This window comes from Saccopteryx bilineata, chromosome 2 (genome assembly GCF_036850765.1).
Source record: "Saccopteryx bilineata isolate mSacBil1 chromosome 2, mSacBil1_pri_phased_curated, whole genome shotgun sequence".
Lineage (NCBI taxonomy): Eukaryota > Metazoa > Chordata > Mammalia > Chiroptera > Emballonuridae > Saccopteryx > Saccopteryx bilineata.
The window spans coordinates 196,781,722-196,799,960 of NC_089491.1; the positions used below are offsets into that span (position 1 = coordinate 196,781,722).

General features: G+C 35.8%; 1 protein-coding gene across 1 annotated transcript in view; it reads left to right on the forward strand.

Moving 5' to 3' along the window:
• Window positions 1-18,239, forward strand: part of RSRC1 (arginine and serine rich coiled-coil 1) — a 557,291-nt gene that overhangs the window by 107,499 nt on the left and 431,553 nt on the right. Inside the window, exon 4 of the mRNA XM_066259039.1 lies at window positions 17,378-17,548. Coding sequence (XP_066115136.1) covers window positions 17,378-17,548 — 171 coding nt within the window. The remainder of the gene's footprint in view (window positions 1-17,377; window positions 17,549-18,239) is intronic.

Sequence of the window (18,239 nt, forward strand, 5' to 3'; positions counted from 1 at the left end):
GCTTAATAATTTACGTTTATCTGTACATTTGCACCTTATTATTTAAACATTTAAGTTTAATGTCTTTGATACGTAAGTACATTATTTAACTAGGAGAAGAAATAGTAAAATTTAAGGTAATTCTTCACTTGGTTGATAAGCATTCGCCTCTCTAATTCTCCCCAAAACATACAGACAACACAGGAATTTGCTTCGTTTTACTTTATTTTGGAAAATTATCATTTTCTCTTACAAATGCTATTGCTATATTTATTAAGGACTTCTTAAAACATTTTACCTTTGAAAAACTAATATATTCTTTATATATTTAAAATTTAACATAATATAGCCTACTAATGAAATTATTAGTCAGGTAAACATCATTTTAGTTTTTAAAATTAAGTATTCTACTTATATATTTAAAATGGTGATTTTAGTGCTAATAAGAACTATCAAGTGTGAGCTCATACTTATTACGGGCATTCATGAAAAATCTCATCCAAAAGTTGTAAAGTTTAAAATATAATGCCAGTAGCTACCAGCTGCTAAAGAATTTTATTTGCTGATTTTATTTTTTTACTTCTTTGTAATTTAAATACCTTTATTTTAAAAGTTTAACTTAAGGATATTGTAAAGTATATAGCATCTTAAGATTAGATGGTATCCAGAACCTATAGTCCAATGAGTTAGTCCAATGTAATTGGAGGAATTATTAAATGACACTGACCTCATTTCCTTTAAAACAATGAAAATTAATAGTTTCACATTTTATTAGGCTGATATTCCAGATGTAGTGTACATTTAATTAAGTGTAGTTTCCTTTTAGTTATGGTATGTGTATCTGTTTTTTGTCGCAAATTCTTTCTAGTTTTACAGTTTTCCACATGTTTTCTTTCACCATTTATGATTTTTTCAAAGTGGAGTTATAAGGATTTAAATCACTTTAGCATGCAGCAAAAACAGTTCCCATTCAAACAATAAACGCCATTTAAAAAAGCCTTTAGATCTTCTGTCACTTCATAAATATAAATGTATAAAAACGTTATGCAGTTGTAGTGCCCACCTGCTAATTAAATGCAGATTTTGCTCAAACTTGCTTAAAATCTGTCTATTTGTTTCAACTACGTCTCAGTTCAGAATACATATGGCCCTTGTGAAACTAATTATGCTTATGGAGCAGCTGTTAAATTTAGTGCAACTAATTTTATCCAATATTTTACATTTTAATTGATTACCTGTGAAGAAATTAGCAAATTAACACTTATTGTACAGTAATTGGATCGTCTTTTATGGTTACTTTCAGATTTAACAAGTGAGCCAACCACTGATGGAATAAAGACATTTCTAGGATTTTTAGATAGGAAAGTTATTGGTGGATCTTGATTATCTGGTGTGAAAATTTAGGAAGACTGATGAGTGATGCCAAGCATCTGTGTGTTCTGTATCTTAAACATGAGAAGCAGATTGGAAAGTAATGGCTTTTTCACAGAATTTTGGTAACATATGGGCTTATCTGGATCTAAGAAGTCTTTGAAGATCTTTGAACTTGACTAAATGACTTAACCTTCGGCATAGTGGGTGGATTATAGGCTTTTTTAGGGGGGAGGCACTGGCATTCTGCATTTCTCTTTTGCTTTTTTTCCTCTTCCCAATTCCACCTTTAATATTTTCAAAATGGGGTGACTGGAGGTGATGATTGGGAATTTTTAAATATTGATGTGATGAGAATTCCAAGATACATTGTTGGTTGGATCTACCTGCAATAGGTGGTGGTAAATCTTTTGAAAATAATTCATAAATGAGTCTGTATAGGTATTTATTTTCTGTTTTATAGATTTTATTTGAAAATAGTCCTGCAGTCAGATCTTATTGTCAGTGTGCTGTAGTTGAAAGGCTGTGGACAAACCTGGGTTCAAGTTTCAGCTCAATCACACATTGGCTCTGTGACCTATGAATTTTTAAGAGTTCATTTCCCTCAAAACAAAAACCAAACCAAACCAGAAAACACCCCAATTCTGCTTCATCCCAAAGCAAAAAGAAAATCTCCCAAAATACCAAAAGGAGATGACAATAACAATTATGTTTAAATACTTCAGAAAATTTAAAAAGATAAAAAAAGAGAAATACAGCTAACACGCCTCTTAGCACATTGATCTTTAGTAATAGTAAGGCCAAATGTTGTGCCCTGTAATATTGCTAGATAAGAGATAATACTAAGCAAGTATGTTATTATGCGTACATATTTTAGAGCATTAACTATCATGGAAAGTGAAAGATTGGTTTTGATTTTTATTTACCACCTTTGAATTTTGATAATTCAGTTGGAAAACTTGATGTTAGTTATAGGTCCAAGTAAAGGTATCTGGAATATTGATTAGAAATATTTCAGTGGGCACTTATACTTAGGGAATTACTGTTTCAGTAATATATAAGCACTGTTTACAAACACTTGGATCTCCAGCAACTTGATCCTCTGCCCCTAGTGAGGGCAGTTGACCTTCATTCTGTAGTTTAGAACATGTGGCAACTAGACTGATCTACACAGATTTCTCTAAGACAGATAGATGTAGGGTCAGTTAGTAGCCAAAGCTGAAGAATATTAACCCCCTTAATTTACCTTAGTTAAAATTCAAAGTGTGCAAAGAAATAGCATTGTTATTGATGGGTGTATTTAAAAATAATCTTTAATTGTAAGGTTTCACATACTCTCTGTAAATTAGCTTATATGGATTGGGTTGAAAACCATTTAAAAAAAAAAAAAAGAAAGAAAGAAAACCATTTTATGGTGAGTTTCAGATAATAGATTTATACCTAAAGTTTCAAATAATTTTTTTAGCTTCTTATTTAAAATTTTTAAGCATCCATTAAAACAGAATAGTTTAACAAACCTTCATGTTGCTGTGATCTAACTTCACCAAGTAGTATTTTGCTAATATAAAGGCATACTTTTAAGATTTGTTAGGATGAGTGCCTTTGCTCTGTGTCTAATTTAGCTCCAGTATCAATACTTGATCCTATGTAATGCTTTAAGTACAGGGTGCCTCTACGCAGGCTAGTGGAGCACTATTTCTCTTGTGTGATATTCAGGATTTCTATTACTTTCCAGTGTATTTTTACTTGGTCCCATGGAATTTCTCTTCACACACATATTTATAGATTAGAATTTGTCAGATGATCTAGGGGAGCCCACTGCAGATTTCTGGAATCCTCTCTCTGTCCAACTTCCTTTTCTTTGATCTAATGTCTTGTAAATTCTAGCCACTTTGGTGTCCTTGAAGGTCTGTATCTCAACTCAGCAAGTCTGCAAGGTTCTGTTTGGGCTTCCTTTCCTTCCTCTGCAGGTGTAAACTTCCTCAAGGCAGTAAGCTGGGGCAGTCTTAGGGTTCCCTTATTTGTTTCCCTTTTCTTGGGGAAATCATAGTTTTGTGCTGCCTGTTGTCTAATATCTGCAATAGTTGTTTCATATATTTTGTTAGCTTTTCTAGTTGTTCATGGGAGGGCTCTTCTCATAGCCTTTAACCCGTTTGGGCCAAAGGCCATTTAATTACAGCATTTATTATTTTATCTGTAATTTCTCTATTTTTCCTCATCATTTCCACCAACGATTTATAAACTTTATTACTCTTTTCAAAGAATCAACTTTTTCTTAATCTTCTGATTCATTAATTTTTGCTTTTTTTCTTTATTTCCTTCCCTTTACTTTCTGTGAATGTAATTTTCTGTTTTTTTTTCTAAATCCTTGAGATAGATCCTTAGATCATTTCTTTTAGTTTCTATTCTTTTTTTTTTTTTTTTTGTATTTTTCTGAAGCTGGAAACGGGGAGAGACAGTCAGACAGACTCCCGCATGTGCCGGCCTGGGATCCACCCTGCACGCCCACCAGGGGCGACGCTCTGCCCACCAGGGGGCGATGCTCTGCCCCTTGGGGGGGGGGGCGTCGCTCTGCTGTGACCAGAGCCACTCTAGCGCCTGGGGCAGAGGCCAAGGAGCCATCCCCAGTGCCCCGGCCATCTTTGCTCCAATGGAGCCTCGGCTACGGGAGGGGAAGAGAGAGACAGAGAGGAAGGAGGGGGTGGGGTGGAAAAGCAAATGGGCGCCTCTCCTATGTGCCCTGGCCACCTCTCCTATGTGCCCTGGCCGGGAATCGAACCCAGGTCCCCCGCATGCCAGGCCGACGCTCTACCGCTGAGCCAACCGGCCAGGGTCTCTATTCTTTTTTAATATATGTATTTAACGTTATAAATTTCCCCTTGACTCTGCTTTAACTATAGACCACCCATTTTTAGTTTTCATTCAGCCAAATATCCAAAATAAGTTCCAAAATATCCATTGTGAGTTTATCTTTCCCATTGGTTCTGTTGAATGAAATATATTACTTAATTTAAAAAAATTTTTTGCCTTTTCTAGTTGCCTTTTCTTGCTTAATTCTGCAGTAGTCAAAGAACATTATCTGAATGGCTTTCATCTTTTAAGTGTGTTGAGATTAGTTTTCTTATCTATCATAAGGTATATTTTAGGAAGTATTACAGATACAAATTATAAAAATGAGTATCACACAGTTAATTAGGCGAATTTAATCACTTCTTCAAATCATCTGTATCTTCACTTTTTTTCCCCTCTTAAATCTGCTTATTTTTATCAGTTACTGCGAGTGTTCACAGGCAAATCCTTTTTAATTTCAAGTTCTGGCAGCTTTTGCTTTATATATTTTGAGGCTCTGTTATTAAAAGTATGCAAATTCAGAATTGCCTTATATTCTTTCTGGAGTGACCTTATCATCATGAAATGTCTCTGTTTCTAGAAATGTTTCTTACTTTGAGGTGTGCTTTGTCTGATATTGACATAAATTCATCTTTGTTTTTGGTAGTGCTTGCATATGTCTTTTTCCATTTTTTTACTTTAAAACTGTTTTAGTTTTTATATTTAACATGTTTATTTTGAAAGCCATCTATAGTTTGCTTTATTTCAGTCTGCTAATCTTTTATTTCAATTGATTATTTAATTTATGTTTATTAACTACAGTTATATTTGGGCTTAAGTCTCCCATTTTATTGTTTTTCCTACTTGTCCAGTTCAATTTTTCTACTTTCTTCTTTGGTTAATTATATTTCATTTTCTTTTATATTAGCTTGTTAAACATTTTTAAAATTCTAATTTATATGTTTAACCTAGAAATTACAGCATGTGTCTTGACTTGTTACCTAGACTTATAGCATGTTAGAATCTAACATAAATTAGTACTTCCATCACTTGTTTCTTATAGCTTTGAAACCTGAAGGATAGCTTGAGAAAATGTACCATTGTGAACATCGTTTTTTCTCCCTTAAGCTCCTCAAGGAAAATTAAAGGTTTTTTTTGTTTTTTTAATGGTGGGCCATTCCTTTATTAAAATCTCACACCGGCTGATAAGAAACACACAGAAAAACACTTTCCTCTTCATTTATTCAGAGCTCACAAAGTCCTCATACATTGTACAACCAGAAGAATATTCTCTGGTTCCTCTTGGAATCAAAGGCCTCACCAGCCCCAAAGCCCCTCATCTCTGGTTCACCATTTGTCAGCATGGCTTCTTACTCTGCAAATCTGGCTTCTCTCTCTTTCCCTACCATCTTGGCTTCTTTCTCCTTCTCCTCCTTCCTCTCGTTACTTATAAAAACTTTCCTGGTGTAAAAACCTCTCCTCCAGCAAACATTAGCATAACAATGGCCCTTCCCAAGCATGAAGGTAATTAGCAATTTCACAGATCACATACCTGGCGCTGCCCAGCGCCATTTTTAATAAAAGTGAACAAACTCAAATAACACAAATTTTACAAACTCATTTGCCCAACAATCCTATACTCCGGGGGACACATTTTTATAATTGACATATAACATGGTACAAGTTTAAGATGCACATGTTGATTTGATACATTTACATATTGTGGTATGATTATGACCTGAGTGTTACCTAACTCCTTTATCATGATGTAAGGCCAGTAGCCAAGGCCACCATCACAGCCGCCTGGCCCATGCAGGTTCTCATTGGATTCGAACAGTCGGTAAAGAAACAATGGAGCCAAAAACTGGTAGGCCATCATCTTTAATTCTAGCTTGCACCCGGCGGGCAAGTAAAAAACACACACTGGGCTCCAAAACCCACTCACATTCAGTGCTCACAAAGCTACTGACTTATCCGAGTTTCCTAGAATCAAAGGTTTCTAGCTCACCAGATTTATTCATCTCTGTTCCCCATCTCCTTCCTTCTCCCTGCACAAACTCTGCACAAACTGGCCTCTGACTCAGCATTCCGCCATCTTGGTTGCTTCTCCAGACCTCCTCCACGTGGCCTTTTCTCTGCTCTCTCTCTGCTCTCTCCTCTAATGATAATCTCAGGAGCCAAGAGAGCAAGCTCCTGTTCTGCCCCCATTTCATAGTGTAGAAATCAAAACCTTTAATCCAATATACAAAATAAGGAAGTCTCTGATACAAAGTCACTTATCTGAGGCATAATTGGATTGTACCACCCCGCATCAAAAAGGTTGGGAAAGGCTTAGTCCTAAAACCAAGCCCCAGGCTACAAGGATCCTGCCGGCCCACAGCCCGCCCCCAACACATTAATATCATCTGGGCGACAGGCTTCTATGTGGGCAGCGCCATCTTTAACAAAGTAAGCATAATATATTTTATCTGCCCAACAATCCACCCCTTTACTACCCACAATCTACACCACCGGCATCCCTGTACAAGGAAATTAGCACAGTACACAAATTACAACAGCAGAAATCATACAGTTTAAACAATTACAAAGGTACACTTCACCAGTCTCTGAGCACTTAGCCCAAAGAGCAAAATGTCCTCGGCCTTCTTTCTAGCCATGGGAAAAGCTTCCCGGGGCAGAGGAGTGTTTCTAGCAAAGCCACCCCCCATCCCCATCAGGGTATTTCACATTGTCCAAAATCTATAAGTCCATCCAACAAAGGAGTCAGTGCCCACTCTGGTCATAGTCCAGGAAATCAGTTCATGCACATGAGACCTCAGCCACCCACCTCATCCCTGCCATCCTGGCAGGTCTTACACCAGGGGTCTCAAACTCAACTCAGCATGTGGGCCGCAGAGCAAGATCACAGCTGTTCGGCGGGCCGCACTAGGTCTACAAAAGGCAACTGTTACGCAACACTTTTCTCACTGCAGTTGAAAACAAAAAAAAATCAGTACAACAAGCACAATCGTATATGCAGTTTACTCAGTGTCACAAAACGACCAGAAACTGTAGTTCGCATCACAACTGCTGTTAACTAAGCTAATATCTAGCTAGGATGCTAGAGAAATGAAAAATACAAGTAGGCCCCTAGGCTTACTTAATTTTATCCAAAATATTTTGAACTTCGTGGATTAGTCTGCGGGCCGCACAAAATTGTTTGGCGGGCCGCATAGACCCCTGTCTTACACTGTCCCAAGGAGGAGCATGTGGCAATGGCAGTCAGCATTTCCATCTCTGCTCTGGAGAGCATGATGGTGTCCAGCCCTATGTCCCAAAATCGCAGACCTACCAGGGCCGTAGTAGGTGCTCCTTCCAGCAGGGCTCTCATAGAGATTGCGGATTGTAACTCCAGCCCTATTCTCCTCATCCTCCAAAGAGGAACTGAAAACACCAGCTCCCAGTGCCGGGCTCGAGTCCTGGGCTGCTGCCGCCTTCTGCTCGCAGATCTTGCAGCTCCAGCTCCAGCTCCAGCCTCAGCCCCGGCCTCCCGCCGCTGCTGGCTCTCCACAAGGTCCAGGGCAATCTGCAGCTCATGAACCTGTGAATCCTCCTCCAGCAGTTGCTGTATTTCCAAGTGAATCTCACGAACCTCGTCAGCCTCCTCCGGTGCTTGTTTCAGCTCCATGGTCGGCGTCTCTTTCTCCCGCGTTTGCCCCAGTTCCTTTCACTGCTTGGTTTGCAGGTCCCGGGAAGCATCTCCCACAGAGCTCTCGGTTTCCTCACACATGGCTGTAAAAGTCAGCCAGCCTATGGTCCCCAAAAGAATAGCCATGGGGAACCATAACAGCAGCCAGTCCTCTACTCCACCACTCAAAGGTGGTGATTACTCCATACCGATCTGTTACAGATCCTGCCACAGACTACGCCAAATGTAAAGCCAGTAGCCGCGGCCACCATGATCACAGCAAACTGGCCCATGCAGGTTCTCATTGGATTCGTACAGTTGGTAAACAAACAACGGAGCCAAAAACTGGTGGGCCATCATCTTTAATCCTAGCTTGCACCCGGCGGGCAAGTAAAAACACACACTGGGCTCCAAAACCCACTCACATAGCTACTGACTTATCCGAGTTTCCTAGAATCAAAGGTTTCTAGCTCACCAGACTTATTCACCTCTGTTCTCCATCTCCTTCCTTCTCCCTGCACAAACTGGCCTCTGACTCAGCACTCCACCATCTTGGTTGCTTTTCCAGGCCTCCACGTGGTCTTTCTCTGCTCTCTCTCTGCTCTCTTCTCTAATGATAATCTCAGGAACCAAGAGACAAGGAAAATTAAAGTTTTGTTTTGTTCTGTATCTTGTACTTTAGAAGACTGATGCTAACTTGATTTCTTTTATTGGTGACTTGATCAGAGTATTCTTTTATCATTTATGTACATTAACTTCATCAGGATATATCTCAGAGTTGACTGTGGTAATCCATTTCCCGATACACATGGTGGACCTTTTGTACATGTAGATTCTGTTAGTTCCAAAAGTGTTCTTGGACTATGATTATAATTAATTCTGTTTTTTCTTCTGGAATCTCAGGTTGGATGCTCATTTTCTTCCTCCTCTTTCTTTACATTTTCTGATTCTAATTTTATTCATTAAACATTTATTTTTCTTGGATCTTTTATCATTAACATTTATGTCTCTTATTTTATTTTGTATTTAATGTTGAAGGGTTGTGTTATGGTCTCCTCTCCTTTATGTGTTTTTTTTTTTTTTACTTGGGCATTTTTGTATCACCTGAAAAAATTTGATTCTAACTTTTTTTCCTTGAGTTGCTTTGCATGGATGTTGGATTCATTTTTGTTGTTGTTCATGATAATGTGAAGGATTTTTCTGAATCAGCAATAACAGACAGTTTTATGGAGGGACTCAAGTTTTTGTATGACTTACAAGTTTTACTAATACAGTGAGTTGAAATTTCTTTAATAAATAGGAAACTATGGGGAAACCTGAGCTTCAGCACCTTGTTTTCTAGTTTTCTTCTACCACTATGCCATCAGTGGACACTTCCCTTTTTAAAGATTATCACTTTCCTAGAGTATAGGTCCTTTTAAAAAAATTCCCCTCATTAATGGTTTTAGTTAGATTTTGTTGGGGATGAAAGTAGCTGTTTGTGTTCAAAATGTCATCCTGACATGTAATCTGTGTTAGTTTATTCCATGTGTAATATTTAAATTTAATTTTAGTGACAGTTTTGTTTTATAGCAAATATGGCCTCTTTTCTTGTAGGACTCTACTTTTAAGAGACTATTTGAAGTATTGTATTTTTTTAATAAAATATTAGGATATTTGTTTTGATTACATGTATTTAGAACTTATTAGCCAATTAAGAAACTTGACAAATTGATTCTTGAGGGCAGTAATTCATTTTATATAAGGGGTTATGGTGATTCTTCCTATTTTGTAGATATTGAAAGCATTTATCTGGTATAATAGGACATTTTGCTGTCCACTTATGGCTTATATATTATATTGTGTGTTCTAGAGTGTCACATTTTTTTTAAATGTTTCTTTCCTTATAATATATCTCCATATTGGCTTTTGTACTCTAGAGACTTCTAGAGTGATTTATCAGAAAGGTATTTATTTAAGGAACAAGGGATAAATTCACATCTTAAATTTTGTGTAGTTTCTTTGATTTTTTTTTTTTGTCTTTGGTCAGGGTAGGATTCTCTTCACTCTGATCTGATACTTCTTGATGAAGATCCTTCAAATAAGTAATTAAAAGTTACTTAGTAAAGTAAATGAAATGGGATTGTTCACATGTCTAGGATATAAGCTTTACTCAGAATTTTGTAAAGTAATTTTAATGACAACAAAGAAGTCAGAAGCTTAATTGATTTTTATCAGTGATTTTCTGGTCCTTTATAACAGCTGTTAATATTATTGTTTTGCCTGTGTTTTGATTTAATTTCTTTTCCCCATACATTCTTTTCATTCACTCTTCTTCTTGTATCCTATAAACAAGATTAAGAGGCCTATAATATCAGGATTAAAATAGTAAATATTTATATTAACATATTGGGGAGAGTAGCCCAGTAGTTTATACTGCATACTGTGATTGATATTTTAAAACTTACTACGTTCTTTAAATTTTATATCATGGATGACTTAACTTACATATCTGCTATTTCTATCAGAGTTCATTGAACCACATCAGCAGTATTTTTGGGAGAATATTTGAGAATAGCATTGGCTTGGTTGTATGAAGCATTCGGTGAATAATGAGCAAGATGTTTTTGGAGAAGGCAGGCATTTGTTTTCTAGAGTGGACTCTTTGTGTTAGGGAAAACCATGAGATCAGTTTGGAGGTAATTGATTATTTCAAGAATTGGATAAGTTGGGAAGATTAAAGATTGAAAATTGGTGCTATGCGAAGGGCTTGGAAGATAGTAATTGATAGAAGGGTCCTAATTTCAGTGTCAGCCTTTGCTATGATGTGTGATAGAGTAATCATACTGCTGGTTTTTGTGGGACAGTACTAATTTAGGCCTGTTTTCCTTATGTTATAGTGCTCTACTTGACCTAAAAAATCTGCCCTTTTATTCTCCAAAGGCTTGGATAATAAGTGATAAGATTTTCCTTTGAAATGGAAACTAGTGAAGATCCCGTACTTGGCTGCTGAGGGTTTTCCTGTAGAGGAGACATGGATCATTAGCCAAGAATATAATTATTTACCTTCCTATACGAAAGAAAAAAATACTGAAAATTGAAACTTGAGCAACCCTTATGCCAGCCTTAAGTTTTGAAAGGTCTGTCAAAATTAAAATGCTGCTCTTTACTGGATTAGCTATGGTATGAGGGAGACATATTTCATATGCCCCTGATTCAGATTTTACTCATTCAGATCAGCACCTTCCTCAGTAACTTCTTCCTCTGTGGCTGCCTCCTTCTAAATCACTAGTCTGCTAGGTCACAATTCAGTCAGGTACTATTATTTAATCATTACAGTAACCCTAAAAAATCGTTTTTACTTTCCTTTTATAGACAAGGAAACAGATGCTCAGAGAGGAAATAACTTGTTTGAGGGCACCGTTATATGAAGAACTATTATTTTTTAACACGGTATTTCTATAACTTTTGGTATATTAATAGAAGATACATCTCATTTTTAAGATACAGTAAAAACATGATTTCACCAAAATCCATTTCATCTGTATCCCACAAATGGTTGCACATTTTGTCCAACAATTAAAAAAAAAAAAGACTAGCTGCTAAAAATGAGCTTCATTAAAGATTTATTATTTTTTAAAAAAAGCTCTTTGAGTTTTATTGACAAGTTGAATGAAAATTAATTGCCAGAATATTTTGTTCCTAAACAATTTAGAACCAAATTAAGATAATGAATTGAATGTATATATACACATAATTTGTATGTAGTAGCTGAGGTTACCACAAAAACGACCCGCCTTCATTTTTATTATTACTTTCAATCAGAAAACTTTAAATCCTGACTATTTTTCAAAGATTTTAGAATAATCTGTTAAATATTTAACACATCTATTTATAACAAAAGATTTTATTATAAATGAGTTAGGTAACAGTTGTGGGAGCAATACATTTTTATGATAAATTAAAATTTTATTTTAAGTTAGATTTATTAGGATAACAATGGCTAATAACATTATATAAATTTCAGGTGTACAACTTTGTAATAAGACCTCTGTCTGCTTTGTTGTGTGCTCACCACCTGAAATCTAGTCTCCATCTGTCACCATATATTCGCCACCTTTTACCTTTTTTTGTTTCACCAACCCCTTCTGCCCTCTGGTAACCTCCATTTTGTTGTCTGTATGAATTTGTTTTTATGTTTATTAAAACTTTATTTTATGTGGAAAGAAATCATGTGTGAAAATTAAGAGATGGAATAGTCAAACTTGAAGGGAAAATTATAGAAATTTAATTTTTGTAAATTAAGATAATAACCCATACTGACATTCCTAGCAATAAATATTGTAACCTCTCAGAATAACATATATATTAATATATAAAAGTTTGTGATCATATTATTCTTCATTTACTGAGTGAACAAGTTAGGGATGAAAGAGGACAGACGTTAATACCACTGAAACCCGTGTAATTCTCTTCAAGATCAACAGTTCCCAAGTACTGAGGCCTACCTAGTTCATGTGATTTTCCTATCACCCACATTTTAATTTTTGACAATTTGTGTTTGTTCTTTTCTCTTTTGCTTGATCAGTGTAGCTAGGGATTTACCAAATTTGTTGATATTCTCAGAGAACTAGATTTTGGCTCTGTATTTCTTATTGCTTTCTATTCCATTGATTTTTACTCTTTTATGTTCCCTTCCCTTCTGCTTTATGTTTACTTTCCTCTTTTACCTTCTTAAGGTAATTGATTTTAGACCTTTCTTCCTTTCTAATACAAACATTTAAAGCTATAAATTTACCTGCTAAACATGGCTACATCTCACAAATTCTTCTATGTTGTATTTTTATTGTCATTTAGTTCTAAAAATTTTAAATTTTTCTTGTGATTTCTTACTGGTCCATGAATTATTTAGAAATATATTATTTAAATTTTGTATATTTGGTATTTTTTTAGATGTTTTATTGTTGTTGAATTCTAATTTAATTCTGTTGTGGTCAAGAAAACTATTTTGTGCGATTTTGTTATGATTTGACCCTTTGATCCTTATGAAATACCCATTTTTATTTTGTCTGACACTCTTAGTTTCAGAAGTCTAATTTATCTGATATTAATATATTCATTCATTCCAGTCTTCCTGTATTTACTGTTTGCATGCTATATCTAATTTTTAGCCATTTACTTTCTACCTATCTATGACTGTATATCTGTAGACAGCAGATAGTTGTGTGTGGTATTTTTTTTTTAAGTTTTATTTACTTATTTATTTTTTACAGAGACAGAGAGTGAGTCAGAGAGAGGGATAGACAGGGACAGACAGACAGGAACGGAGAGATATGAGAAGCATCAATCATTAGTTTATCATTGCGCGTTGCAACACCTTAGTTGTTCATTGATTGCTTTCTCATATGTGTCTTGACCGCGGGCCTTCAGCAGACCGAGCAACCCCTTGCTGGAGCCAGTGGTGACCTTGGGTCCAAGCTGGTGAGCCTTGCTCAAACCAGATGAGCCCGCACTCAAGCTGGCAACCTCGGGGTCGCAAACCTGGGTCCTTCCGCATCCCAGTCTGATGCTCTATCCACTGCGCCACCGCCTGGTCAGGCTGTGTGTGGTTTTTAAATTCATTTGGATAAGCTGTTTTTTAATTAAAGTATTTAGTCCATTAGTACTTTATGTATTTATTGATATGTTTGGATTTAAGTAAACCATTTTACTGTTTGTTTTATAGTTGATCCTCTGTTTTCAATTTGTTGTTTTTTGGTATGCTGTTTTCAACCTCCTTTTGAATTAATGCATATTTTTAAGAATTCTTTATAGTTTTACTTTTTTATTTTTAACTACACTTATTTGTATTTTTTTTCTTTAAATGGTTGCTCTTAGGATTTCATGTATGCCCTTATCTTTTCAGTATATTTAGAGTTAATGTTTCATCATTTGTATGAAATGTAGAAATCTTAAAACTGTATAGGTCCATTTACTTGCCCCATGTTTTATTTTATAGAGTTGTACAGTATGTATTATATCTACCTTCATTATAACACATCGCAAGACATTGTAAGTTTTACTTTAAGCATAAATTCTTATGTATTTTAAATAACTTAAGGGAAGTAGTTGTTATATTTATTTATATATTTAACATTTCTAGTGGCATTCATTCCTTCCTAAAAATCCAGATTTCTATCTGTTATTATTTTCTTTAGCCTGAAAAACTTACTTTGGTATCTACTCTGATACAGACCAGTTGATGATTATGTTTTACTTTTCCTTAATTTCAAAAATGTCTTAATTTTGCTTTAATTTTTGCTGGTATAAAATTTTGTTTTGTTTTTTTTCTTTCACCATGTTAACAATTTTGCTCCAGTTTTTTCTGATCTGCCTTGTTTCTGATAAGAAGCCAGCAGTAGTTCATTATCATTGCCCTCCAACATATAATGTGTTGGGGTTTTTTTCCCTGAATACTTTCAAGATTTCTCTACATTTTGTTTCATCAGTTTGACCATGGTGTTATTAGTTATGATCTTTATATTTATCTTGGACTTAACTGAACTTCTAGAACCTATCATTTTTCTTTCACTAAATTGGGAAATTTTGACCACTACTAAAAATTTATGCTTTCTGTTTCATTATGTTTTCTACTTCTGGGTTTAAATAAATATGTTGGACATATTTAAATATTGTCACACAGATCTCAGAGGATCTGTTTTTCTTTTCTTATTAGCAACCATTTTCTTCTTAGTTCTTCAAATTGACTAAACTTTTCTAGTTTTTCTGTTTCTTAGCTATTTTATTTATTTATTTACCTATCTATCTATCTATCTATCTATCTATCTATCTATCTATCTATCATCTATCTATCTATTTATTGTTTTTCTGAAATGAGAAGCAGGGAAGCAGAGAGACAGACTCACATATGCGCCCCACTGAGATCCACCCCGCATGCCCACTAGGAGGTGATGCTCTGCCCATCTGGGCTGTTGCTCAGTTGTAACCAGAACCATTCTAGCACCTGAGGCAGAGGCCATGGAGCCGTCCTTAGTGCCTGCGGCAACTTTGCTCCAATGGAGCCTTGGCTGCAGGAGGGGAAGAGAGAGACAGAGAGAAAGGAGAGGGGGGAAGGGGGAGAATCAGATGGGCGTTTCTCCTGTGTGTCCTCGCCAGGAATCTGACCTGAGACTTCCATATGCCAGGTCGACGTTCTACCACTGAGTCAACTGACCAGCGCTTACCTTTATATTTATTGCAAAGCATAGTTATACTTACTACTTTAAAATCTTAGCTAATTCCAACATCTCATTCATCTTAAGCTTAATCTCTATTGACTATTTTCTTGAAAATAGATCCCATTTAATGTTTTGTTGTATATTTACTGATTTAGGATTTTATCCTGGACATAGTGAATGTCATGTTTTGAATACTCTGGATTCTGTTATATTCCTCTGAAGAATATTGTTTTTTTTTTACTTGTTTGTATTAGCAGAAATTAACTTAGTTACAGTCATCCCTCACCATATCGCAGTTCACTTTTTGCGGTCTCACTGTATTGGGAATTTTAAAATTGTTATATATATCTAATTTTGTATTGCGGATTTTTCAGTATATTGTGGCATTTTGCGGTACATAGGTAATTTTATATATTTATTAATTATTTTGTGGTAAAATAAGCAAAATAAGTGTGGGAAAGGTTTATAAGAGTGTAGATAGGGTTTATAGAGCCTTAAAAATATATAAATAATAAAAAAATATTAGGTGGCTACTTTGTGGATTTTCACCTATTGTGGGGGGAGTTTGGGTTTTGGAACCTAACCCCCACGATAGATGAGGGGCCACTGTAAATTAAAACTGTAAAAATTCTGTCTCTTGGGAGGCAGTTGAAATTTTAATTCTTTTTTTTTCTTTTATCCTCAGCTATTTGGAGTCTACCCTTTTTACACACAATGTAGGATTCAGCCAGAGATTTGAATAGAGTTGACATACAGAATTTTAGCTCTTTTCCCTGACTCCTTTCCAAAATTCCCCCTTTTTTTTCCTTTTGTGGAGGTTGCCCTGAATCTTTTCTAGTTTTTCAGTTCAGAAGTTTTTTTTGTTGGAATTATAGTTGTCTTGCATGGCACAGACTTGGACTTATACTCAGAAATGAAGCTGATAAAATGGGAACTTTCTTATTGCGGTTTTTTTTTTCCAAGTGTTGGCCCTAGCTTGTGTCTTCTTTTGGACACTACCCAGTGCTTCAGATAGTTGCTTTTTATAGTTATCTGTAAGATCATCAGCCTGGTAGAAGGTTTCTTATCAATACTGTGAGGCAGGATCTAAAATTTTAACTTTTTATTTATTTTATTTTTTTGTATTTTTCTGAAATGAGAAATTAGGGGGGGGTGGAGGGGGGACAGACTGACAGACTCCTGCATGCGCCCGACCCGGATCCACCCGACATGCCCACCAGGGTGCAATGCTCTGCCCACCTGGGGCGTTGCTCTGTTGCAACCAGAGCCTTTCTAGCGCCTGAGGAAGAGGCCATAGAGCAGGGGTCCCCAAACTACGGCCCATGGGCCACATGCAGCCCCCTGAGGCCATTTATCCGGCCCCCACCGCACTTCTGGAAGGGGCACCTGTTTCATTGGTGGTCAGTGAGAGGAGCATAGTTCCCATTGAAATACTGGTCAGTTTGTTGATTTAAATTTACTTGTTCTTTATTTTAAATATTGTATTTGTTCCCGTTTTGTTTTTTTACTTAAAAATAAGATATGTGCAGTGTGCATAGGGATTTGTTCATAGTGTTTTTTATACTCCGGCCCTCCAACGGTCTGAGGGACAGAGAACTGGCCCCCTATGTAAAAAGTTTGGGGACCCCTGCCATAGAGCCATCCTCAGCGCCTGGACAAACTTTGCACCAATGGAGCCTTGGCTGCAGGAGGGGAAGAGAGAGACAGAGAGGAAGGAGAGGGGGAGGGGTGGAGAAGCAGATGGGCGCTTCTCCTGTGTGCCCTGGCTGGGAATTGAACCCAGGACTCCCACACGCCAGGCCAACACTCTACCACTGAGCCAACCGGTCAGGGCTTGAAATTTTAACTTTTTAAAAGCACATAGTATATCTTATCCAACCCTGTCATTTAATATAAAGAATAGTTGAATTAAAGTAAAGGAATTGTTTTATTATAATAATTAGAAATGTTTGACTATATACAGTAGAAGCCGAGATTATAGGGACAGAGAAGACTGTCTTTGGATATTAGTTTAGATATTTAGATGTGTTGTATTAACTGAGGAGACTTGAATAATCAGCACTTGATTTGAACCTTTGAGACTTATACTTGCAGACACTTTTTGATTAAATTTTAATTTCTTATAAAGTTGACAACATATATATCATTCAGATAATCATTTTAACTGAGAGTACTTATTTATAAATAATCATACTTAGATGCTTGCTTCACAGAGCTATGTAATTACTGAATCCATAACTAAAACTAAATCCTTTCCAGATAATTTTTAAGGATATTTTCATTGCATAATACAAAATATACATTAAATATATTTAATAAATTCTACTTACTATAGGTCCAGGTCAAGACCTTGTCCCCGTTCTCATAGTCAAAGCAGTGAAAGGTCCAGTCACAGAAGAACCCGTAGTCGATCTCGGGATAGAGAACGACGTAAAGGCAGAGATAAGGAGAAAAGAGAAAAAGAGAAGGATAAAGGCAAGGACAAGGAATTACACATCAAACGTGGGTGAGTTGTTATTTCCATGAACATTAAGCAAACCTTAAACAGTGATGACTCAGCGATTTCTTGGCAATGTTTAAACTAAATTTTCCTTCTTAGAGGTTTTTTTAGATGGAAAAGAGAGGAGCATACAATAGAGAAAGAAAAGGATGAATCAAAATAGTTCTGTCAAATTTTTACTATGTTTTCTATTTCTATTTTTATTTAATATTTATATAATAAATCTTAGAAACACAATATAAACAGCATGTCATAGTATGTCAGTAAAGGAAAATTTACAAAATTCTTTAGGAAGGTTCTACATTTGATCACTTTTAACATGATTATCATAATTTGAAGACTACTTAATGATTAAAAGTGTCTATTTCATTACTGTAAAGATGTTAAGGGAAAAGGATAAAGGGAATGAACCATGTGATTTACCATTGGTTAGGCCTCTTTCAATATAGAATGGGGACTTGGTCAACATTAAAATGTGTATGTACATTAGAGTGATTGCATACGAGACCTGGAATTTATTTTTTTGGAATTGATGCTATTGAAATAATTATTCTAGCTTTGTCCATTTGGAGGGTGAAATTCACTCATAACTGTTTATTAAATTACAAGCTATTAAAATGAAATAAATGATGGTTAGTACCTTAAATTATGGCTTATTTATTTTATTCAAAACTGACACTGAATGTTTTATTTTATG